At 33.3% G+C, this 25488-nt stretch overlaps 1 protein-coding gene across 3 annotated transcripts in view; it reads left to right on the forward strand.

The window, feature by feature from the left end:
• The first annotated feature begins 2007 nt into the window (after nucleotides 1–2007).
• LOC133145597 (uncharacterized) overlaps nucleotides 2008–25488 on the forward strand; it is a 208818-nt gene continuing 185337 nt past the window's right edge. The window contains exons 1-4 of one of the 3 annotated variants that reach the window (XR_009710951.1): nucleotides 2008–2847; nucleotides 2976–7710; nucleotides 7852–7955; nucleotides 10213–10341. Coding sequence is in view for 1 of the 3 variants with exons in the window: in XM_061269223.1 (XP_061125207.1) it covers nucleotides 2801–2847; nucleotides 2976–7035 (4107 nt within the window). In the remaining 2 variants the exon portion in view is untranslated. Of the gene's footprint in view, nucleotides 2848–2975; nucleotides 7979–10212; nucleotides 10342–25488 lie in introns of those variants that run through there. The other 2 variants (XR_009710950.1, XM_061269223.1) reach the window with 2 other exon arrangements.

The following is a 25488-nucleotide window of genomic DNA, read 5'->3' on the forward strand; positions in this document are numbered from 1 at the left end:
GATTTATAGACCTAAAGTAGACGTTTAAAATAGATCTAAAATAGGTTGATATATAGACCAGAAATACACGTCTAAAATAGGTTGATTTTTAGATCTAAAATAGGTTGATATATAGACCTAAAATAGACGCCTAAATTAGGTTGATTTATAGACCTTAGGTTGATTATAGACCTAGAGACGTTTAAAATAGGTTTATTTTTAGATCTAAAATAGGTTGATATATAGACCTAAAATAGACGATTTATAGACCAGAAATAGACGTCTAAAATAGGTTGATATATAGACCTAAAATAGACGCCTAAATTAGGTTGATTTATAGACCCTTAGGTTGATTTATAGACCTAAAGTAGACCTTTAAAATAGGTTTATTTATAGATCTAAAATAGACCAGAAATAGACGTCTAAAAAAGGTTGATTTTTAGATCTAAAATAGGTTGATATATAGACCTTAAATAGATAACTAAATTAGGTTGATTTATAGACCCTTAGGTTGATTTATAGACCTAAAGTAGACGTTTAAAATAGATCTAAAATAGGTTGATTTCTAGACCAGAAATAGACGTCTATAATAGGTTGATTTTTAGATCTAAAATAGGTTGATATATAGACCTAAAATAGACGCCTAAATTAGGTTGATTTATAGACCCTTAGGTTGATTTATAGACCTAAAGTAGACGTTTAAAATAGGTTTATTTATAGATCTAAAATAGGTTGATTTATAGACCTAAAATAGGTTGATTTATAGACCTAAAATAGTCAAAACTAAACTGTCGAGGTAGGGTCATTCAACAAAGTTTCCCAACCCTTATTAACTTGCAAAATCTTGATCTTGGCTCAATTTACTAGACGTCTAAATTAAAAACATTAAATATGATCATATTTTGGAATTTTGAAGTCTGAACAAGCCGTAAGTTGTATAAATAATGCACAGAAGTTGTTTGGGTTTAACAAGCATATTGATCCGTACATGTGAATTGGTTATTCCTGTACCACTGATAAAGATAAAATTAAGTTGATTTTCAGACCAAAAATAGACGTTTAAAAAATGTTGATTTTTAAACCAAAAATTGACTAAACAAGGTTGATTTTTAAACCAAACATAGATGTATTAAATAGGTTGAATTTTAAACCAAAAATAGACGTCTAAAATAGGTTGATTTTTAATCCAAAAATAGACGTCTAAAAAAGGTTGATTTTTAAACCAAAAACAGACGTCTAAAATAGGTTAATTTTTAAACCAGAAATAGACGTCTAAAATAGGTTGATATATAGACCTAAAATAGACACCTAAATTAGGTTGATTTATAGACCCTTAGGTTGATTTATAGACCTAAAGTAGACGTTTAAAATAGGTTTATTTATAGATCTAAAATAGGTTGATTTATAGACCAGAAATAGACGTCTAAAATAGGTTGATTTTTTAGATCTAAAATAGGTTGATATATAGACCTAAAATAGACGCCTAAATTAGGTTGATTTATAGACCCTTAGGTTGATTTATAGACCTAACGTAGATGTTTAAAATAGGTTTATTTATAGATCTAAAATAGGTTGATTTATAGACCAGAAATAGACGTCTAAAATAGGTTGATTTTTAGATCTAAAATAGGTTGATATATAGACCTAAAATAGACGTCTAAATTAGGTTGATTTATAGACCCTTAGGTTGATTTATAGACCTAAAGTAGACGTTTAAAATAGGTTTATTTATAAATCTAAAATAGACCAGAAATAGACGTCTAAAATAGGTTGATTTTTAGATCTAAAATAGGTTGATATATAGACCTAAAATAATAGCCTAAATTAGGTTGATTTATAGACCCTTAGGTTGATTTATAGACCTAAAGTAGACGTTTAAAATAGATCTAAAATAGGTTGATATATAGACCAGAAATAGACGTCTAAAATAGGTTGATTTTTAGATCTAAAATAGGTTGATATATAGACCTAAAATAGACGCCTAAATTAGGTTGATTTATAGACCCTTAGGTTGATTTATAGACCTAAAGTAGACGTTTAAAATAGGTTTATTTGTAGATCTAAAATAGACCAGAAATAGACGTCTAAAATAGGTTGATTTTTAGATCTAAAATAGGTTGATATAAAGACCTAAAGTAGACGATTTATAGACCAGAAATAGAGGTCTAAAATAGGTTGATTTTTAGATCTAAAATAGGTTGATATATAGACCTAAAATAGACACCTAAATTAGGTTGATTTATAGACCCTTAGGTTGATTTATAGACCTAAAGTAGACGTTTAAAATAGGTTTATTTATAGATCTAAAATAGGTTGATTTATAGACCAGAAATAGACGTCTAAAATAGGTTGGTTTTTTAGATCTAAAAGAGGTTGATATGTTGGAGCCAATTTAGTTACCTTAGATTAAATTCTTACTTTTGTTTAAGATTCGCTGGCCTTGGGCCATGGACCGTTATTTGACAAAGCATTTGGTCACCTGATCAGTCACCTGATCAGGGAAATAAATAGGCTGCTCCCACTTGGTAGTTAGTCTCAGTTAGACAAGGAAGGAAGACAGTAGTGACATAGTTTTTTACCGCTAAAAAGCCCGCTTCAAGCTACTTCAAGTTTGCCCCAGGCTTGTAGCTCTTGGAATTTAGGAACCAAACTTTAGTTTACTTCTTTGAACCCTTTATGTTGAAACCTTAGTTGATTTACAAACGATTTGGATTTGTACCTGTGTGCCACCTGTTTGCCTGCCTGCCATTCCCTCTCCCCCCTATCCTTGCGTGGCCTACCACCTTTGCCTGCCTGCCATCGCCTCTCTACCTCGGCCTGCATGCCTGCTTGCCTCCATTTGGACATTCTACCTCCACCTTCAAAAGGGTATGAGCAACAGCTGTACACAGTGTTTTAAGATAAGCGTGTGACAAGAACTATACAACATCTAACCTTTGAAACTGACACTCACAAATAAGTAAATGGCTCCTTACTTGTTCTGTGTGTTCTAAAAGGCATCCAGACATACTGCATATTCAAAGGACAGCTGATGGAATCACAGACCACAAGGGGAACCCCAGTGGATCTGAGATGGCAATAAATAGTGGATTGGTCTCACTGGAAAATGGAAACATTGGATCCAGTGACGATCACTGCACCTTAGCTATTGTACCCGTTCAAGTGAAGCTGAGTAAGTCCAACCATGTTGTCCAGACGTATGCATTCCTTGATCCAGGCAGCTCCGCCACATTTTGCACTGAGAGTCTCCGACGACGTCTAAATGCAAGAGGAAGAAATCACAGGATCCTTTTGCGAACTATGGGTCAAGAGAAACCCACCGACAGCATCGTCGTCAGCGGCTTAGAAGTAAGCAGTCTGGAAGGGAAATTGTTCTATGGACTGCCTGATGTTTACACACAGAAAGAAATCCCAGTCAGCAAAGGCCACATACCAAAGCAGAAGGATGTGAAGAAATGGCCACACTTGAAGGATGTATTTCTGCCTACCATTGATGCTGACATCGATCTCTTGATTGGAACAAATGTGCCCAAACTCATGGAGCCATGGAGGGTGATTAATAGTAACGGCAATGGACCTTTTGCAACCAAAACCCTGCTGGGCTGGGTTGTCAGTGGTCTCCTCCATGATGAGCACACAAGTCTGAGTAAGCAAGGCAAGACATATGTTTACACCAATAGGATTTCTGTGGAAATTGTACGTGACCTTCTGGTGCAGCAACTCAACCATGACTTTCCGGAGAGTACATATGAAAAGGAAGAAATGTCTCAAGAGGATCTGAGATTTCTAAACATAATGAACACCTCAGTCAAAGTACAAGATGGACACTACCAATTGCCGCTGCCATTTAAAGGACATCCCAGAATGCCCAACAACCGTATGATGGCAGCACAGAGGGCTGAGCCTTTGAGGCGCAAGTTTGGAAGGAACACCATTTTTTGGGAAGAATACACATTGTTCATGAACACCATGGTGAAATGTGGACATGCTGAACTCGTCCCAAACCAGGAAGAGCCACAGAATGGCAAAGGCTGGTACATACCCCACCATGGAGTACGTCATCCCAAAAAAGGAAACTTGCGAGTGGTTTTTGATTGCTCCGCATCTTACCAAGGAACATCTCTCAACAATGAACTCTTGAAGGGCCCAAATCTTGCAAACTCCTTAATTGGTGTCCTGCTACGTTTCTGCCACGGGAATGTAGCCATACTGGCAGATGTGGAGAAGATGTATCATCAGGTAAAGATACCACCAGAGCATGTTGACTTTTTGCGCTTCTTGTGGTGGGAGGATGGCAACACGTCTCAGCCTCTCATGCAATACAGGATGACAGTGCACATCTTTGGCGCAACATCATCAGCCAGTTGTGCCAGTTATGCCTTAAAGAGGACAGCTGAGGATAACAAAGGAAGCTTTTCAGCTGAAGCAGTGAACACAGTCCTCAACAACTTCTATGTTGATGATTTGCTGAAGTCTGTGGATACAGAGACCGATGCCATTCAACTGTGCAAGGAGTTGAAAGCTCTGTGTGCAGCAGGAGGTTTCAATCTCACCAAGTGGTCCAGTAACAGCCGAAACGTCTTGGTCCACATTCCTGAATGTGAAAGGGCTAAGGGAGTGAAGGACTTGGACCTAGACCTGGACGACCTGCCACTAGAAAGGACCCTTGGTGTGCACTGGAGTGCAGAAGATGATGTCTTCAAATTCCACGTGGCTCTCAAAGAGCAACCATGCACCAGGCGAGGCATCCTGTCCACGGTTAGTTCAATCTATGACCCGCTAGGATTTCTTGCCCCAGTGACTTTCCCAGCAAAACATCTGTTGCAGGAACTTTGCAAGCTGAACCTTACCTGGGACGAAGACATACCGAACACTCATGCACAATCCTGGAAACGTTGGCTGCATAGCCTTCGGACTCTTAACGCCTTCAACATCACCCGCAGTTTCAAACCAAAGAACTTTGGAAAAGTTGAACATGCACAATTGCACCACTTTTGCGATGCAAGTGAAGTAGGATATGGCATGGTGACGTATCTGAGGTTGGTCAGCAGTAAGGAGCAGGTACATGTGAAGTTTGTGATAGGGAAATCAAGAGTGGCACCGTTGAAATTTATGACAATCCCACGTCTGGAGCTGACTGCTGCAGTGCTGGCAGTTCGTGTAGAAGGGATGCTCGTAGAGGAATTAAAAATGGACTTGGAACCAGCCGTGTTTTGGACAGACAGTACGACAGTGTTGAAATACATAAAGAATGACAATAGACGATTTCACACATTTGTTGCAAATCGTGTAAATACAATCAGAAGCAGGTCTGATGTATTACAGTGGAAACACATTCCTGGAAAATTGAACCCAGCAGACTATGCATCCCGCGGATTAAACACTGCAGACTTTCTGAAAGGCAACAACTGGATCAATGGTCCCAAATTCCTGAAAGACTTAACCCAGCACTGGCCCAACGTACCTGTCGACCTTGCTATTCCTCCAGATGACTCAGAATTGAGAAGAGAAGTTCAAGTACATGCCACGTTAGCCAGTACCCATGATCCAACTAGTGTGTTGCTGAATTACTTCTCCACTTGGAATAAACTCAGAAGAGCCGTTGCCTGGTTCCTGAAGCTGAGGAGTTTGCTCACACAATGTGTTCTCAAAAGAAAGGGGGCCTCAAAGGCAGACATGGCTGGCCCTAAGACACTCTCTGTTCAAGACCTGGAAGAGGCAGAAGAAGCCATTGTGAAGTTCTGCCAAAATCAAGGATTTCCACAGGAGATGGCATGCTTGCACAACGGAAGGAATGTCAACCGGAAAAGCTCCATCTTCAGACTGGACCCAGTCCTTGACCATGGCTTATTGAGGGTTGGTGGTCGCCTGAGCAGGATGGCTATGCCAGAGGTACCGAAACATCCAGCTATCTTGCCTAAAAGGCATCACGTTTCTGAGCTTCTGCTTCAACACATTCATCAGCAAGTTGGCCATTGTGGCAGAAATCACATCTTGGCAAGTTTAAGGCAAAAATATTGGATTCCTTGTGCAAATTCTCTTGCAAGGGAAATTGTGAACAATTGTGTCCCCTGCAGGCGGAACTTTGCACGTGCAGGTGAACAAAAGATGGCCGATCTGCCAATTGATCGTTTGGCCCCTGACCTCCCTCCATTCTCACATGTTGGAGTGGATTACTTTGGACCAATAGAGGTGAGAAGAGGGCGTGGCATGGCAAAACGTTATGGCGTGCTATTTACTTGCCTGACTACTAGAGCAGTCCATTTGGAAGTAGCACACTCATTGGATACAGACTCTTGCGTGAATGCGTTTAGGCGCTTCATAGCCAGAAGAGGCCAAGTGAAAGAATTAAGGTCGGACAATGGAACTAACTTGATCTCTGCTGAAAAGGAGCTACGGGAAGCACTGAAACGATGGAACATGGATCAAATTGAGCGTAGTCTTATCCAGAAAGGTGTCAAGTGGACGTTCAATCCTCCAGCTGGTGCACACCATGGAGGCATCTGGGAGCGCATAATAAGAATGGTGAAAAGGATATTATCCTCCATCACAAACCAGCAGTCTTTGGATGATGAAGGTTTAGTAACAGTAATGTGCGAGGTTGAATCCATCCTGAACAGCCGTCCTTTGACAACCGTTTCCAGTGACCCTAATGACTTGGAACCACTGACGCCTAATCACCTACTGCAGCTAAAGGTCCAGCCCGTGCTTCCACCAGGAACATTCAAACAGGAAGACTTGTACGCCCGAAGGCGATGGCGGCAAACACAGTATATCGCAGATCTTTTCTGGACACGGTGGATACGGGAATATGTTCCACTCATGCAAGAACGATCCAAATGGTCCCGCATCAGGCCCAACTTTGGTGTGGGAGACATTGTTGTGATAGCTGATCCTACAGCACCGCGAGGCTCATGGGTGATCGGAAGAGTAATCGAAGCCATAGCAGATTACAAGGGCCTTGTTCGTTCTGTGAGACTGCAAACGAGAACCAACCAGCTCTTACGGCCCATCAGCAAGATCTACCTGTTGGTAAAAGCCAACAACCAACATTGAACAAAGACTGCGCATGTGCTTACATTTGCATCACATTCATACACTGATACTTACACACATTTGTAGTATAATTGGACGTAAATTTAAAATTAGAATTAAGAAATTAACATTGTTTATTTTTTGAAAATTGCCCCCATTGTGAATATTTTGTTATAGCCACACGTGGTAGCTATAAGGGGCCGGATATGTTGGAGCCAATTTAGTTACCTTAGATTAAATTCTTACTTTTGTTTAAGATTCGCTGGCCTTGGGCCATGGACCGTTATTTGACAAAGCATTTGGTCACCTGATCAGTCACCTGATCAGGGAAATAAATAGGCTGCTCCCACTTGGTAGTTAGTCTCAGTTAGACAAGGAAGGAAGACAGTAGTGACATAGTTTTTTACCGCTAAAAAGCCCGCTTCAAGCTACTTCAAGTTTGCCCCAGGCTTGTAGCTCTTGGAATTTAGGAACCAAACTTTAGTTTACTTCTTTGAACCCTTTATGTTGAAACCTTAGTTGATTTACAAACGATTTGGATTTGTACCTGTGTGCCACCTGTTTGCCTGCCTGCCATTCCCTCTCCCCCCTATCCTTGCGTGGCCTACCACCTTTGCCTGCCTGCCATCGCCTCTCTACCTCGGCCTGCATGCCTGCTTGCCTCCATTTGGACATTCTACCTCCACCTTCAAAAGGGTATGAGCAACAGCTGTACACAGTGTTTTAAGATAAGCGTGTGACAAGAACTATACCACATCTAACCTTTGAAACTGACACTCACGTCTCTTGACCCATAGTTCGCAAAAGGATCCTGTGATTTCTTCCTCTTGCATTTAGACGTCGTCGGAGACTCTCAGTGCAAAATGTGGCGGAGCTGCCTGGATCAAGGAATGCATACGTCTGGACAACATGGTTGGACTTACTCAGCTTCACTTGAACGGGTACAATAGCTAAGGTGCAGTGATCGTCACTGGATCCAATGTTTCCATTTTCCAGTGAAAATAGACATAAGTAAAAAACTTTCATGAAGTGCTTAAAACATGGAAACCCAACTTGAAATAGGATTTGTTTGACAATGGGATGTGGATTTATTTGAATTGTGTGTAGCCACACACTTGGACATACTGGATTTTGGAACACATCCTTGCATTTAAGTGGAATTTCCGGTGGTATCATCACTTCAATTGAAATTGTTGGAAGATGTCTCGGTCTGGGTCACCTGAAGTTGAAGTTGCTCGTTCTCACACAGAGGATGTTAATGTGCAAATCATGGCTGAACAGCTGTTGAGGCAGCACATTGCAACCCGAAAGGGAAAACTGAGTTTTTGCACAAGAAAACCAAAATGAGTTAAAGCAATTTATGGATAATGCCAGCGTTGCTGATATAGACAAAGGCATTAAAGATCTTATTGATGCACTGGATGAATTTGACAAAGCTCATGTGTTGGTGCAAGACATGTTGGCTGGTTACGAAAGGCAAGAAGATCATGCCCAATGGTATGAACCAAAAAGGAAGTCTTTCTTATATTTTCTTGAAAATGCACAGACATTCAAAGGCAGTCTGTCTCAGCCATTACCTGTTATCACCCCTATGGACAGTGCTTCTAACACATCCAGAAAGTCAGGGAGTTCTTCTAAGTCAGGGGCATCATCACTGTCATCAGCTCGTGTAAAGATTGAAGCAGAAAAGGCAGCTCTCCTGGAACGTGCTGCTGGGCTAAAGAAAAAACACGCTCTTGAGCTGCAAAGGATGCAACTCCAAGGTGAAATAGAACAGAGCGCCATAGAAATTGACATTGCTGCAGCAAATGCAAAAGTGAAGGTTTTGGAGAATTACGAAAAACAAATAGAAATAAAAGGAGGCTCTGTTTGTCGATCAGAACCCACGGATAGCATGAATTCTTACCTGGAGGCGCATGGAAAGGAAACTTATATAGAACCGGAGATTTCAATTGAATATGCAAATATACACACTGTCCCCAAGACTCCTCTTCAAATGCTTACAGCACAAAGACAAACCCAATTCCCCTATCAATTACCTTCTAAGCAACCTCAGACTATAGCTGCCACCTCCATAACAGCCGGTGTAGCAGCCCCTTCCATTCCTACGGCTGCTGCTTCCACTCCCAATACGGTAGCAGCTACCTCTGCTCCCACTGTGGTAGTAGCCACCCCTGCCCCCACGACAGCAGCAGCAAGTCTAACCTCACACTCTGCACAGCCAATTACGAATAGCGGCTTAAGTGACATTGCAAACCTCTTTATGCAGCAACAGCGGTTATCTTTGCTTCCCACTAGGGATATACCTGTTTTTGATGGGGAACCTTTGAACTTTAGGCCTTTTATGCTAGCGTTCGTGCATGGAATTGAAAATAAGGCTATAAGTAATCAAGACCGCTTGTATTACCTGGAGCAATACACTTCTGGCCAATCAAAGGAACTGGTGAGAAGCTGTTTGCATATGAGTGCAGGTGATGGGTATGCAGAGGCTAAACGATTGCTGGAGTACCATTACGGCGACAAGATAAAGCTTACTAATGCATACATGGAGAAAGCCATGAACTGGAGCAGCATTAAGGCAGAAGACGGAAAGGCATTGCACAGTTATGCACTCTTCCTTCGAGCATGCTGCAACCTGTCTCGAAGTCTGCAGGATATGGAGGAGCTTAGTCTACCCTCTAACCTGAGGCTTCTTGTCTCAAAGCTTCCTATTAAGTTGAGGGAAAGATGGCGGTCAAGAGCATTTGACATCATGGAGCAGAGACAAACCAAGGCTACCTTTTCTGACCTGGTTACCTTTATTGAAAGACACGCCAGGATCATGCAAGATCCTCTCTTTGGTGACATCCAACAGCCACTTTCTACAAAGAAGTTCCTGCAACCTAAACCTACGTCAGATTCAAAGCTTCCATTTAAAACCAAAGGTAGTTTTGTAACTGCTGTGGCAAATACTTCCGCCTCGGCCAAAAATGATGTCCCCAAGCAACAATCTGCTAATAACAAGTCTCCTGTTACAAGCAGTTGTGCGATTTGTAATGAAACGCATTCATTGACTTCATGTAAAGAGTTGCTCTCTAAGACACATGAAGAGCGTGTTGATATTTTGAAGAGAAAAGGTGTCTGTTTTGGCTGTTTTGTAAAGGGCCACTTGAGCAAAGATTGTAAACGGCGCCTTACTTGTTCTGTGTGTTCTAAAAGGCATCCAGACATACTGCATATTCAAAGGACAGCTGATGGAATCACAGACCACAAGGGGAACCCCAGTGGATCTGAGATGGCAATAAATAGTGGATTGGTCTCACTGGAAAATGGAGACGTCTAAAATAGGTTGGTTTTTTAGATCTAAAAGAGGTTGATATATAGACCTAAAATAGACGCCTAGATTAGGTTGATGTATAGACCCTTAGGTTGATTTATAGACCTAACGTAGATGTTTAAAATAGGTTTATTTATAGATCTAAAATAGGTTGATTTATAGACCAGAAATAGACGTCTAAAATAGGTTGATTTTTAGATCTAAAATAGGTTGATATATAGACCTAAAATAGACGTCTAAATTAGGTTGATTTATAGACCCTTAGGTTGATTTATAGACCTAAAGTAGACGTTTAAAATAGGTTAATTTATAAATCTAAAATAGACCAGAAATAGACGTCTAAAATAGGTTGATTTTTAGATCTAAAATAGGTTGATATATAGACCTAAAATAATAGCCTAAATTAGGTTGATTTATAGACCCTTAGGTTGATTTATAGACCTAAAGTAGACGTTTAAAATAGATCTAAAATAGGTTGATATATAGACCAGAAATAGACGTCTAAAATAGGTTGATTTTTAGATCTAAAATAGGTTGATATATAGACCTAAAATAGACGCCTAAATTAGGTTGATTTATAGACCCTTAGTTTGATTTATAGACCTAAAGTAGACGTTTAAAATAGGTTTATTTATAGATCTAAAATAGACCAGAAATAGACGTCTAAAATAGGTTGATCTTTAGATCTAAAATAGGTTGATATATAGACCTAAAATAGACGCCTAAATTAGGTTGATTTATAGACCCTTAGGTTGATTTATAGACCTAAAGTAGACGTTTAAAATAGGTTTATTTGTAGATCTAAAATAGACCAGAAATAGACGTCTAAAATAGGTTGATATATAGACCTAAAGTAGACGATTTATAGACCAGAAATAGAGGTCTAAAATAGGTTGATTTTTAGATCTAAAATAGGTTGATATATAGACCTAAAATAGACACCTAAATTAGGTTGATTTATAGACCCTTAGGTTGATTTATAGACCTAAAGTAGACGTTTAGAATAGGTTTATTTATAGATCTAAAATAGACCAGAAATAGACGTCTAAAATAGGTTGATTTTTAGATCTAAAATAGGTTGATATATAGACCTAAAATAGACGTCTAAATTAGGTTGATTTATAGACCCTTAGGTTGATTTATAGACCTAAAGTAGACGTTTAAAATAGGTTAATTTATAAATCTAAAATAGACCAGAAATAGACGTCTAAAATAGGTTGATTTTTAGATCTAAAGTAGGTTGATATATAGACCTAAAATAATAGCCTAAATTAGGTTGATTTATAGACCCTTAGGTTGATTTATAGACCTAAAGTAGACGTTTAAAATAGATCTAAAATAGGTTGATATATAGACCAGAAATAGACGTCTAAAATAGGTTGATTTTTAGATCTAAAATAGGTTGATATATAGACCTAAAATAGACGCCTAAATTAGGTTGATTTATAGACCCTTAGGTTGATTTATAGACCTAAAGTAGACGTTTAAAATAGGTTTATTTTTAGATCTAAAATAGGTTGATATATAGACCTAAAAAAGACGCCTAAATTAGGTTTATTTATAGACCCTTAGTTTGATTTATAGACCTAAAGTAGACGTTTAAAATAGGTTTATTTATAGATCTAAAATAGACCAGAAATAGACGTCTAAAATAGGTTGATCTTTAGATCTAAAATAGGTTGATATATAGACCTAAAATAGACGCCTAAATTAGGTTGATTTATAGACCCTTAGGTTGATTTATAGACCTAAAGTAGACGTTTAAAATAGGTTTATTTGTAGATCTAAAATAGACCAGAAATAGACGTCTAAAATAGGTTGATTTTTAGATCTAAAATAGGTTGATATATAGACCTAAAGTAGACGATTTATAGACCAGAAATAGAGGTCTAAAATAGGTTGATTTTTAGATCTAAAATAGGTTGATATATAGACCTAAAATAGACACTTAAATTAGGTTGATTTATAGACCCTTAGGTTGATTTATAGACCTAAAGTAGACGTTTAAAATAGGTTTATTTATAGATCTAAAATAGGTTGATTTATAGACCAGAAATAGACGTCTAAAATAGGTTGATTTTTAGATCTAAAATAGGTTGATATATAGACCTAAAATAGACGCCTAAATTAGGTTGATTTATAGACCCTTAGGTTGATTTATAGACCTAAAGTAGACGTTTAAAATAGATCTAAAATAGGTTGATTTATAGACCAGAAATAGACGTCTAAAATAGGTTGATTTTTAGATCTAAAATAGGTTGATATATAGACCTAAAATAGACATCTAAATTAGGTTGATTTATAGACCCTTAGGTTGATTTATAGACCTAAAGTAGACGTTTAAAATAGGTTTATTTATAGATCTAAAATAGGTGGATTTATAGACCTAAAATAGGTTGATTTATAGACCTAAAATAGTCAAAACTAAACTGTCGAGGTAGGGTCATTCAACAAAGTTTCCCAACCCTTATTAACTTGCAAAATCTTGATCTTGGCTCAATTTACTAGACATCTAAATTAAAAACAATAAATATGATCATATTTTGGAATTTTGAAGTCTGAACAAGCCGTAAGTTGTATAAATAATGCACAGAAGTTGTTTGGGTTTAACAAGCATATTGATCCGTACATGTGAATTGGTTATTCCTGTACCACTGATAAAGATAAAATTAAGTTGATTTTCAGACCAAAAATAAAAGTTTAAAAAAGGTTGATTTTTAAACCAAAAATTGACTAAACAAGGTTGATTTTTAAACCAAACATAGATGTATTAAATAGGTTGAATTTTAAACCAAAAATAGACGTCTAAAAAAGGTTGATTTTTAAACCAAAAATAGACGTCTAAAATAGGTTGATTTTTAGATCTAAAATAGACACCTAAATTAGGTTGATTTATAGACCCTTAGGTTGATTTATAGACCTAAAGTAGACGTTTAAAATAGGTTTATTTATAGATCTAAAATAGGTTGATTTATAGACCAGAAATAGACGTCTAAAATAGGTTGATTTTTAGATCTAAAATAGGTTATATATACCTAAAATAGACGCCTAAATTAGGTTGATTTATAGACCCTTAGGTTGATTTATAGACCTAAAGTAGACGTTTAAAATAGGTTTAATTATAGATCTCAAATAGACCAGAAATAGACGTCTAAAATAGGTTGATTTTTAGATCTAAAATAGGTTGATATATAGACCTAAAATAGACGTTTTATAGACCAGAAATAGACGTCTAAAATAGGTTGATTTTTAGATCTAAAATAGGTTGATATATAGACCTAAAAAAGATGCCTAAATTAGGTTGATTTATAGACCCTTAGTTTGATTTATAGACCTAAAGTAGACGTTTAAAATAGGTTTATTTATAGATCTAAAATAGACCAGAAATAGACGTCTAAAATAGGTTGATCTTTAGATCTAAAATAGGTTGATATATAGACCTAAAATAGACGCCTAAATTAGGTTGATTTATAGACCCTTAGGTTGATTTATAGACCTAAAGTAGACGTTTAAAATAGGTTTATTTGTAGATCTAAAATAGACCAGAAATAGACGTCTAAAATAGGTTGATTTTTAGATCTAAAATAGGTTGATATATAGACCTAAAGTAGACGATTTATAGACCAGAAATAGAGGTCTAAAATAGGTTGATTTTTAGATCTAAAATAGGTTGATATATAGACCTAAAATAGACACCTAAATTAGGTTGATTTATAGACCCTTAGGTTGATTTATAGACCTAAAGTAGACGTTTAAAATAGGTTTATTTATAGATCTAAAATAGGTTGATTTATAGACCAGAAATAGACGTCTAAAATAGGTTGGTTTTTTAGATCTAAAAGAGGTTGATATATAGACCTAAAATAGACGCCTAGATTAGGTTGATGTATAGACCCTTAGGTTGATTTATAGACCTAACGTAGACGTTTAAAATAGGTTTATTTATAGATCTAAAATAGGTTGATTTATAGACCAGAAATAGACGTCTAAAATAGGTCGATTTTTAGATCTAAAATAGGTTGATATATAGACCTAAAATAGACGCCTAAATTAGGTTGATTTATAGACCCTTAGGTTGATTTATAGACCTAAAGTAGACGTTTAAAATAGGTTTATTTATAAATCTAAAATAGACCAGAAATAGACGTCTAAAATAGGTTGATTTTTAGATCTAAAATAGGTTGATATATAGACATAAAATAGACGCCTAAATTAGGTTGATTTATAGACCCTTAGGTTGATTTATAGACCTAAAGTAGACGTTTAAAATAGATCTAAAATAGGTTGATATATAGACCAGAAATAGACGTCTACAATAGGTTGATTTTTAGATCTAAAATAGGTTGATATATAGACCTAAAATAGACGCCTAAATTAGGTTGATTTATAGACCCTTAGGTTGATTTATAGACCTAAAGTAGACGTCTAAAATAGGTTGATTTTTAGATCTAAAATAGGTTGATATATAGACCTAAAGTAGACGATTTATAGACCAGAAATAGACGTCTAAAATAGGTTGATTTTTAGATCTAAAATAGGTTGATATATAGACCTAAAATAGACACCTAAATTAGGTTGATTTATAGACCCTTAGGTTGATTTATAGACCTAAAGTAGACGTTTAAAATAGGTTCATTTATAGATCTAAAATAGGTTGATTTATAGACCAGAAATAGACGTCTAAAATAGGTTGATTTTTAGATCTAAAATAGGTTGATATATAGACCTAAAATAGACGCCTAAATTAGGTTGATCTATAGACCCTTAGGTTGATTTATAGACCTAAAGTAGACGTTTAAAATAGGTTTATTTATAGATCTAAAATAGGTTGATTTATAGACCTAAAATAGGTTGATTTATAGACCTAAAATAGTCAAAACTAAACTGTCGAGGTAGGGTCATTCAACAAAGTTTCCCAACCCTTATTAACTTGCAAAATCTTGATCTTGGCTCAATTTACTAGACATCTAAATTAAAAACATTAAATATGATCATATTTTGGAATTTTGAAGTCTGAACAAGCCGTAATTTGTATAAATAATGCACAGAAGTTGTTTGGGTTTAACAAGCATATTGATCCGTACATGTGAATTGGTTATTCCTGTACCACTGATAAAGATAAAATTAAGTTGATTTTCAGACCAAAAATAAAAGTTTAAAAAAGGTTGATTTTTAAACCAAAAATTGACTAAACAAGGTTGATTTTTAAACCAAACATAGATGTATTAAATAGGTTGAATTTTAAACCAAAAATAGACGTCTAAAAAAGGTTGATTTTTAAACAAAAATTAGACGTCTAAAATAGGTTGATTTTTAAACCAAAAATAGACGTCTAAAATAGGTTGATTTTTAAACCAAAAATAGACGTCTAAAATAGGTTGCTATTTAAACCAAAAATAGACGTCTAAAAAAGGTTGATTTTTAAACCAAAAATAGACGTCTAAAAAAGGTTGATTTTTAGACCAAAAATAGACGTCTAAAAAAGGTTGATTTTTAAACCAAAAATAGACGTCTAAAATAGGTTGATTTTTAAACCAAAAATAGACGTCTAAAATAGGTTAATTTTTAAACCAGAAATAGACGTCTAAAATAGGTTGATTTTTAGATCTAAAATAGGTTGATATATAGACCTAAAATAGACACCTAAATTAGGTTGATTTGTAGACCCTTAGGTTGATTTATAGACCTAAAGTAGACGTTTAAAATAGGTTTATTTATAGATCTAAAATAGGTTGATTTATAGACCAGAAATAGACGTCTAAAATAGGTTGATTTTTTAGATCTAAAATAGGTTGATATATAGACCTAAAATAGACGCCTAAATTAGGTTGATTTATAGACCCTTAGGTTGATTTATAGACCTAAAGTAGACGTTTAAAATAGGTTTATTTATAGATCTAAAATAGACCAGAAATAGACGTCTAAAATAGGTTGATTTTTAGATCTAAAATAGGTTGATATATAGACCTAAAATAGACGCCTAAATTAGGTTGATTTATAGACCCTCAGGTTGATTTATAGACCTAAAGTAGACGTTTAAAATAGGTTTATTTGTAAATCTAAAATAGACCAGAAATAGACGTCTAAAATAGGTTGATTGTTAGATCTAAAATAGGTTGATATATAGACCTAAAATAGACGCCTAAATTAGGTTGATTTATAGACCCTTAGGTTGATTTATAGACCTAAAGTAAACGTTTAAAATAGATCTAAAATAGGTTGATATATAGACCAGAAATAGACGTCTAAAATAGGTTGATTTTTAGATCTAAAATAGGTTGATATATAGACCTAAAATAGACGATTTATAGACCAGAAATAGACGTCTAAAATAGGTTGATTTTTAGATCTAAAATAGGTTGATATATAGACTTAAAATAGACGCCTAAATTAGGTTGATTTATAGACCCTTAGGTTGATTTATAGACCTAAAGTAGACGTTTAAAATAGGTTTATTTATAGATCTAAAATAGACCAGAAATAGACGTCTAAAATAGGTTAATTTTTAGATCTAAAATAGGTTGATATATACACCTATAATAGACACCTAAATTAGGTTGATTTATAGACCCTTAGGTTGATTTATAGACCTAAAGTAGACGTTTAAAATAGATCTAAAATAGGTTGATTTATAGACCAGAAATAGACGTCTAAAATAGGTTGATTTTTAGATCTAAAATAGGTTGATATATAGACCTAAAATAGACATCTAAATTAGGTTGATTTATAGACCCTTAGGTTGATTTATAGACCTAAAGTAGACGTTTAAAATAGGTTTATTTATAGATCTAAAATAGGTGGATTTATAGACCTAAAATAGGTTGATTTATAGACCTAAAATAGTCAAAACTAAACTGTCGAGGGAGGGTCATTCAACAAAGTTTCCCAACCCTTATTAACTTGCAAAATCTTGATCTTGGCTCAATTTACTAGACGTCTAAATTAAAAACATTAAATATGATCATATTTTGGAATTTTGAAGTCTGAACAAGCCGTAAGTTGTATAAATAATGCACAGAAGTTGTTTGGGTTTAACAAGCATATTGATCCGTACATGTGAATTGGTTATTCCTGTACCACTGATAAAGATAAAATTAAGTTGATTTTCAGACCAAAAATAAACGTTTAAAAAAGGTTGATTTTTAAACCAAAAATTGACTAAACAAGGTTGATTTTTAAACCAAACATAGATGTATTAAATAGGTTGAATTTTAAACCAAAAATAGACGTCTAAAATAGGTTGATTTTTAAACCAAAAATAGACGTCTAAAATAGGTTGATTTTTAGATCTAAAATAGGTTGATATATAGACCTAAAATAGACACCTAAATTAGGTTGATTTATAGACCCTTAGGTTGATTTATAGACCTAAAGTAGACGTTTAAAATAGGTTTATTTATAGATCTAAAATAGGTTGATTTATAGACCAGAAATAGACGTCTAAAATAGGTTGATTTTTAGATCTAAAATAGGTTATATATACCTAAAATAGACGCCTAAATTAGGTTGATTTATAGACCCTTAGGTTGATTTATAGACCTAAAGTAGACGTTTAAAATAGGTTTAATTATAGATCTCAAATAGACCAGAAATAGACGTCTAAAATAGGTTGATTTTTAGATCTAAAATAGGTTGATATATAGACCTAAAATAGACGTTTTATAGACCAGAAATAGACGTCTAAAATAGGTTGATTTTTAGATCTAAAATAGGTTGATATATAGACCTAAAAAAGATGCCTAAATTAGGTTGATTTATAGACCCTTAGTTTGATTTATAGACCTAAAGTAGACGTTTAAAATAGGTTTATTTATAGATCTAAAATAGACCAGAAATAGACGTCTAAAATAGGTTGATCTTTAGATCTAAAATAGGTTGATATATAGACCTAAAATAGACGCCTAAATTAGGTTGATTTATAGACCCTTAGGTTGATTTATAGACCTAAAGTAGACGTTTAAAATAGGTTTATTTGTAGATCTAAAATAGACCAGAAATAGACGTCTAAAATAGGTTGATTTTTAGATCTAAAATAGGTTGATATATAGACCTAAAGTAGACGATTTATAGACCAGAAATAGAGGTCTAAAATAGGTTGATTTTTAGATCTAAAATAGGTTGATATATAGACCTAAAATAGACACCTAAATTAGGTTGATTTATAGACCCTTAGGTTGATTTATAGACCTAAAGTAGACGTTTAAAATAGGTTTATTTATAGATCTAAAATAGGTTGATTTATAGACCAGAAATAGACGTCTAAAATAGGTTGGTTTTTTAGATCTAAAAGAGGTTGATATATAGACCTAAAATAGACGCCTAGATTAGGTTGATGTATAGACCCTTAGGTTGATTTATAGACCTAACGTAGACGTTTAAAATAGGTTTATTTATAGATCTAAAATAGGTTGATTTATAGACCAGAAATAGACGTCTAAAATAGGTCGATTTTTAGATCTAAAATAGGTTGATATATAGACCTAAAATAGACGCCTAAATTAGGTTGATTTATAGACCCTTAGGTTGATTTATAGACCTAAAGTAGACGTTTAAAATAGGTTTATTTATAAATCTAAAATAGACCAGAAATAGACGTCTAAAATAGGTTGATTTTTAGATCTAAAATAGGTTGATATATAGACATAAAATAGACGCCTAAATTAGGTTGATTTATAGACCCTTAGGTTGATTTATAGACCTAAAGTAGACGTTTAAAATAGATCTAAAATAGGTTGATATATAGACCAGAAATAGACGTCTACAATAGGTTGATTTTTAGATCTAAAATAGGTTGATATATAGACCTAAAATAGACGCCTAAATTAGGTTGATTTATAGACCCTTAGGTTGATTTATAGACCTAAAGTAGACGTCTAAAATAGGTTGATTTTTAGATCTAAAATAGGTTGATATATAGACCTAAAGTAGACGATTTATAGACCAGAAATAGACGTCTAAAATAGGTTGATTTTTAGATCTAAAATAGGTTGATATATAGACCTAAAATAGACACCTAAATTAGGTTGATTTATAGACCCTTAGGTTGATTTATAGACCTAAAGTAGACGTTTAAAATAGGTTCATTTATAGATCTAAAATAGGTTGATTTATAGACCAGAAATAGACGTCTAAAATAGGTTGATTTTTAGATCTAAAATAGGTTGATATATAGACCTAAAATAGACGCCTAAATTAGGTTGATCTATAGACCCTTAGGTTGATTTATAGACCTAAAGTAGACGTTTAAAATAGGTTTATTTATAGATCTAAAATAGGTTGATTTATAGACCTAAAATAGGTTGATTTATAGACCTAAAATAGTCAAAACTAAACTGTCGAGGTAGGGTCATTCAACAAAGTTTCCCAACCCTTATTAACTTGCAAAATCTTGATCTTGGCTCAATTTACTAGACATCTAAATTAAAAACATTAAATATGATCATATTTTGGAATTTTGAAGTCTGAACAAGCCGTAATTTGTATAAATAATGCACAGAAGTTGTTTGGGTTTAACAAGCATATTGATCCGTACATGTGAATTGGTTATTCCTGTACCACTGATAAAGATAAAATTAAGTTGATTTTCAGACCAAAAATAAAAGTTTAAAAAAGGTTGATTTTTAAACCAAAAATTGACTAAACAAGGTTGATTTTTAAACCAAACATAGATGTATTAAATAGGTTGAATTTTAAACCAAAAATAGACGTCTAAAAAAGGTTGATTTTTAAACAAAAATTAGACGTCTAAAATAGGTTGATTTTTAAACCAAAAATAGACGTCTAAAATAGGTTGATTTTTAAACCAAAAATAGACGTCTAAAATAGGTTGATATTTAAACCAAAAATAGACGTCTAAAAAAGGTTGATTTTTAAACCAAAAATAGACGTCTAAAAAAGGTTGATTTTTAGACCAAAAATAGACGTCTAAAAAAGGTTGATTTTTAAACCAAAAATAGACGTCTAAAATAGGTTGATTTTTAAACCAAAAATAGACGTCTAAAATAGGTTAATTTTTAAACCAGAAATAGACGTCTAAAATAGGTTGATTTTTAGATCTAAAATAGGTTGATATATAGACCTAAAATAGACACCTAAATTAGGTTGATTTGTAGACCCTTAGGTTGATTTATAGACCTAAAGTAGACGTTTAAAATAGGTTTATTTATAGATCTAAAATAGGTTGATTTATAGACCAGAAATAGACGTCTAAAATAGGTTGATTTTTTAGATCTAAAATAGGTTGATATATAGACCTAAAATAGACGCCTAAATTAGGTTGATTTATAGACCCTTAGGTTGATTTATAGACCTAAAGTAGACGTTTAAAATAGGTTTATTTATAGATCTAAAATAGACCAGAAATAGACGTCTAAAATAGGTTGATTTTTAGATCTAAAATAGGTTGATATATAGACCTAAAATAGACGCCTAAATTAGGTTGATTTATAGACCCTCAGGTTGATTTATAGACCTAAAGTAGACGTTTAAAATAGGTTTATTTGTAAATCTAAAATAGACCAGAAATAGACGTCTAAAATAGGTTGATTGTTAGATCTAAAATAGGTTGATATATAGACCTAAAATAGACGCCTAAATTAGGTTGATTTATAGACCCTTAGGTTGATTTATAGACCTAAAGTAAACGTTTAAAATAGATCTAAAATAGGTTGATATATAGACCAGAAATAGACGTCTAAAATAGGTTGATTTTTAGATCTAAAATAGGTTGATATATAGACCTAAAATAGACGATTTATAGACCAGAAATAGACGTCTAAAATAGGTTGATTTTTAGATCTAAAATAGGTTGATATATAGACTTAAAATAGACGCCTAAATTAGGTTGATTTATAGACCCTTAGGTTGATTTATAGACCTAAAGTAGACGTTTAAAATAGGTTTATTTATAGATCTAAAATAGACCAGAAATAGACGTCTAAAATAGGTTAATTTTTAGATCTAAAATAGGTTGATATATACACCTATAATAGACACCTAAATTAGGTTGATTTATAGACCCTTAGGTTGATTTATAGACCTAAAGTAGACGTTTAAAATAGATCTAAAATAGGTTGATTTATAGACCAGAAATAGACGTCTAAAATAGGTTGATTTTTAGATCTAAAATAGGTTGATATATAGACCTAAAATAGACATCTAAATTAGGTTGATTTATAGACCCTTAGGTTGATTTATAGACCTAAAGTAGACGTTTAAAATAGGTTTATTTATAGATCTAAAATAGGTGGATTTATAGACCTAAAATAGGTTGATTTATAGACCTAAAATAGTCAAAACTAAACTGTCGAGGGAGGGTCATTCAACAAAGTTTCCCAACCCTTATTAACTTGCAAAATCTTGATCTTGGCTCAATTTACTAGACGTCTAAATTAAAAACATTAAATATGATCATATTTTGGAATTTTGTAGTCTGAACAAGCCGTAAGTTGTATAAATAATGCACAGAAGTTGTTTGGGTTTAACAAGCATATTGATCCGTACATGTGAATTGGTTATTCCTGTACCACTGATAAAGATAAAATTAAGTTGATTTTCAGACCAAAAATAAACGTTTAAAAAAGGTTGATTTTTAAACCAAAAATTGACTAAACAAGGTTGATTTTTAAACCAAACATAGATGTATTAAATAGGTTGAATTTTAAACCAAAAATAGACGTCTAAAATAGGTTGATTTTTAAACCAAAAATAGACGTCTAAAATAGGTTGATTTTTAGATCTAAAATAGGTTGATATATAGACCTAAAATAGACACCTAAATTAGGTTGATTTATAGACCCTTAGGTTGATTTATAGACCTAAAGTAGACGTTTAAAATAGGTTTATTTATAGATCTAAAATAGGTTGATTTATAGACCAGAAATAGACGTCTAAAATAGGTTGATTTTTAGATCTAAAATAGGTTATATATACCTAAAATAGACGCCTAAATTAGGTTGATTTATAGACCCTTAGGTTGATTTATAGACCTAAAGTAGACGTTTAAAATAGGTTTAATTATAGATCTCAAATAGACCAGAAATAGACGTCTAAAATAGGTTGATTTTTAGATCTAAAATAGGTTGATATATAGACCTAAAATAGACGTTTTATAGACCAGAAATAGACGTCTAAAATAGGTTGATTTTTAGATCTAAAATAGGTTGATATATAGACCTAAAATAGACTCCTAAATTAGGTTGATTTATAGACCCTTAGGTTGATTTATAGACCTAAAGTAGACGTTTAAAATAGGTTTATTTTTAGATCTAAAATAGGTTGATATATAGACCTAAAATAGACGATTTATAGACCAGAAATAGACGTCTAAAATAGGTTGATTTTTAGATCTAAAATAGGTTGATATATAGACCTAAAATAGACGCCTAAATTAGGTTGATTTATAGACCCTTAGGTTGATTTATAGACCTAAAGTAGACTTTTAAAATAGGTTTATTTATAGATCTAAAATAGACCAGAAATAGACGTCTAAAATAGGTTGATTTTTAGATCTAAAATAGGTTGATATATAGACCTAAAATAGACACCTAAATTAGGTTGATTTATAGACCCTTAGGTTGATTTATAGACCTAAAGTAGACGTTTAAAATAGATCTAAAATAGGTTGATTTATAGACCAGAAATAGACGTCTAAAATAGGTTGATTTTTAGATCTAAAATAGGTTGATATATAGACCTAAAATAGACATCTAAATTAGGTTGATTTATAGACCCTTAGGTTGATTTATAGACCTAAAGTAGACGTTTAAAATAGGTTTATTTATAGATCTAAAATAGACCAGAAATAGACGTCTAAAATAGGTTGATTTTTAGATCTAAAATAGGTTGATATATAGACCTAAAATAGACGCCTAAATTAGGTTGATTTATAGACCCTTAGGTTGATTTATAGACCTAAAGTAGACGTTTAAAATAGGTTTATTTATAAATCTAAAATAGACCAGAAATAGACGTCTAAAATAGGTTGATTTTTAGATCTAAAATAGGTTGATATATAGACATAAAATAGACGCCTAAATTAGGTTGATTTATAGACCCTTAGGTTGATTTATAGACCTAAAGTAGACGTTTAAAATAGATCTAAAATAGGTTGATATATAGACCAGAAATAGACGTCTACAATAGGTTGATTTTTAGATCTAAAATAGGTTGATATATAGACCTAAAATAGACGCCTAAATTAGGTTGATTTATAGACCCTTAGGTTGATTTATAGACCTAAAGTAGACGTCTAAAATAGGTTGATTTTTAGATCTAAAATAGGTTGATATATAGACCTAAAGTAGACGATTTATAGACCAGAAATAGACGTCTAAAATAGGTTGATTTTTAGATCTAAAATAGGTCTATATATAGACCTAAAATAGACACCTAAATTAGGTTGATTTATAGACCCTTAGGTTGATTTATAGACCTAAAGTAGACGTTTAAAATAGGTTTATTTATAGATCTAAAATAGGTGGATTTATAGACCTAAAATAGGTTGATTTATAGACCTAAAATAGTCAAAACTAAACTGTCGAGGTAGGGTCATTCAACAAAGTTTCCCAACCCTTATTAACTTGCAAAATCTTGATCTTGGCTCAATTTACTAGACATCTAAATTAAAAACATTAAATATGATCATATTTTGGAATTTTGAAGTCTGAACAAGCCGTAAGTTGTATAAATAATGCACAGAAGTTGTTTGGGTTTAACAAGCATATTGATCCGTACATGTGAATTGGTTATTCCTGTACCACTGATAAAGATAAAATTAAGTTGTACTAGGTTCATCTTGTTTTTTCTTTTTCAATTACTTCTCTGGTTCTTCTATATCAAACAAATTTGTTTTAGGTTCATTTACCTGACATGAAGGCGGAAGATTCCGCCGAAACATGTCAGGTAAATGAACCTAAAACAAATTTGTTTGATATAGAAGAACCAGAGAAGTAATAAAATTAAGTTGATTTTCAGACCAAAAATAAAAGTTTAAAAAAGGTTGATTTTTAAACCAAAAATTGACTAAACAAGGTTGATTTTTAAACCAAACATAGATGTATTAAATAGGTTGAATTTTAAACCAAAAATAGACCTAAAATAGACGCCTAGATTAGGTTGATGTATAGACCCTTAGGTTGATTTATAGACCTAACGTAGACGTTTAAAATAGGTTTATTTATAGATCTAAAATAGGTTGATTTATAGACCAGAAATAGACGTCTAAAATAGGTTGATTTTTAGATCTAAAATAGGTTGATATATAGACCTAAAATAGACGCCTAAATTAGGTTGATTTATAGACCCTTAGGTTGATTTATAGACCTAAAGTAGACGTTTAAAATAGGTTTATTTATAAATCTAAAATAGACCAGAAATAGACGTCTAAAATAGGTTGATTTTTAGATCTAAAATAGGTTGATATATAGACCTAAAATAGACGCCTAAATTAGGTTGATTTATAGACCCTTAGGTTGATTTATAGACCTAAAGTAGACGTTTAAAATAGATCTAAAATAGGTTGATATATAGACCAGAAATACACGTCTAAAATAGGTTGATTTTTAGATCTAAAATAGGTTGATATATAGACCTAAAATAGACGCCTAAATTAGGTTGATTTATAGACCCTTAGGTTGATTTATAGACCTAAAGTAGACGTTTAAAATAGGTTTATTTTTAGATCTAAAATAGGTTGATATATAGACCTAAAATAGACGATTTATAGACCAGAAATAGACGTCTAAAATAGGTTGATATATAGACTTAAAATAGACGCCTAAATTAGGTTGATTTATAGACCCTTAGGTTGATTTATAGACCTAAAGTAGACCTTTAAAATAGGTTTATTTATAGATCTAAAATAGACCAGAAATAGACGTCTAAAAAAGGTTGATTTTTAGATCTAAAATAGGTTGATATATAGACCTTAAATAGATAACTAAATTAGGTTGATTTATAGACCCTTAGGTTGATTTATAGACCTAAAGTAGACGTTTAAAATAGATCTAAAATAGGTTGATTTCTAGACCAGAAATAGACGTCTATAATAGGTTGATTTTTAGATCTAAAATAGGTTGATATATAGACCTAAAATAGACGCCTAAATTAGGTTGATTTATAGACCCTTAGGTTGATTTATAGACCTAAAGTAGACGTTT

Source organism: Syngnathus typhle, linkage group LG21 (assembly GCF_033458585.1).
Source record: "Syngnathus typhle isolate RoL2023-S1 ecotype Sweden linkage group LG21, RoL_Styp_1.0, whole genome shotgun sequence".
Taxonomy (NCBI): domain Eukaryota; kingdom Metazoa; phylum Chordata; class Actinopteri; order Syngnathiformes; family Syngnathidae; genus Syngnathus; species Syngnathus typhle.